General features: G+C 65.1%; 1 protein-coding gene across 2 annotated transcripts in view; it reads left to right on the top strand.

Annotated features, from left to right (window-relative positions):
* KIF17 (kinesin family member 17) overlaps positions 1 to 971 on the top strand; it is a 51,015-nt gene that overhangs the window by 28,964 nt on the left and 21,080 nt on the right. For both annotated transcript variants that reach the window (XM_010829969.1, XM_010829968.1), the window contains exon 10: positions 505 to 713. In XM_010829969.1, the coding sequence (XP_010828271.1) occupies positions 505 to 713 (209 nt within the window). The remainder of the gene's footprint in view (positions 1 to 504; positions 714 to 971) is intronic.

The raw sequence follows: 971 nt of genomic DNA, 5'->3' as shown, positions 1-971 counted from the left end.
GCAGTGGGAGGAGGGGGTGGGCACCGGGGGTGCAGCAGGCCGCGGAAGAAACTGAGTTTGACTGCAGATGTGATGGGGGGGTCTGCGAAGGATCAATTAATAGTTTAAGAAAATTCCGGGAACTCCCTGGTGGTCCAGTGGTTAGGACTCTGTGCTTCCACCACAGGGGGCTTGGTTCCACGGATTCAGTCCCTGATTGTAAGTAAGATTCTGCCAACCGCACAGCAAGGCCAAAAAACAAACAAAAATTGCCCTAGCTGCTGTGTGGAGTCTAGATGGTAAGGGGCAGGAGGGAGAGTGAGCTGGGGGATGTTTTGGGGGGTGTTGGTCAGAAAGGTGGCAGGAAGTTGACTGGGTGCATGTTTTTAATGACAGGGTGTCCCCGAGCCCGTAGTGATGTCGTGGGCCACCAGGGGCCGGCCGCCCTAGCCAGGGTTGAGGCTGCGGTGAGCTCGTGCCCAGGAGTTGGCCCCCGCCTCCACCTTGGCTTCTGGTTGCACTTAGGAGGTTGACCTGGGCCCGGGGGCGACGGAGGAGCTGGTGTTGGCGGCAGAGCCCGTCGCGGAAGCCCAGGAAGCCCAGTCTGAAGCGCCGGAGGCCTTGGAGGCTCAGCCCCGCTCTCTGCAGGCCGGGGCCGGCGCGAGGAGGGAGGGCGCGGCCGCGCTCGCCAGTGACCTCCTGCCCACCGTGGACCAACAGCAAGTGCTCGCCCGGTAAGCACCTGAGCCCAGGGCAGTGGGACCTGGGGGGCGGGGGTGGGTGCGGTGGGACCCGCGGTGGCGGTGGCGGGAGGGAGCCCAGGGCCCGGGCTGGGATGGCGGGGACCCAGAGATCCTTCCTGAGCCCCACCCAGCCCTCCCCAAACATGGCTACTGGGCCGGTCCTCCCCAGGAGTGGTGCGGTGCAGAGGGGCCAGTCAGCCGGGTGGCAGGGCTCTCTGCTCAGGAAGCGGCTCAGGGGCCTCCAGATCC

The sequence above is a fragment of the Bison bison genome, unplaced genomic scaffold (genome assembly GCF_000754665.1).
Source record: "Bison bison bison isolate TAMUID 2011002044 unplaced genomic scaffold, Bison_UMD1.0 scf7180017864516, whole genome shotgun sequence".
NCBI lineage: Eukaryota > Metazoa > Chordata > Mammalia > Artiodactyla > Bovidae > Bison > Bison bison.
Note: the sequence above shows the minus strand (reverse complement) of the source record. Positions and strands in the feature narration are given on the sequence as shown.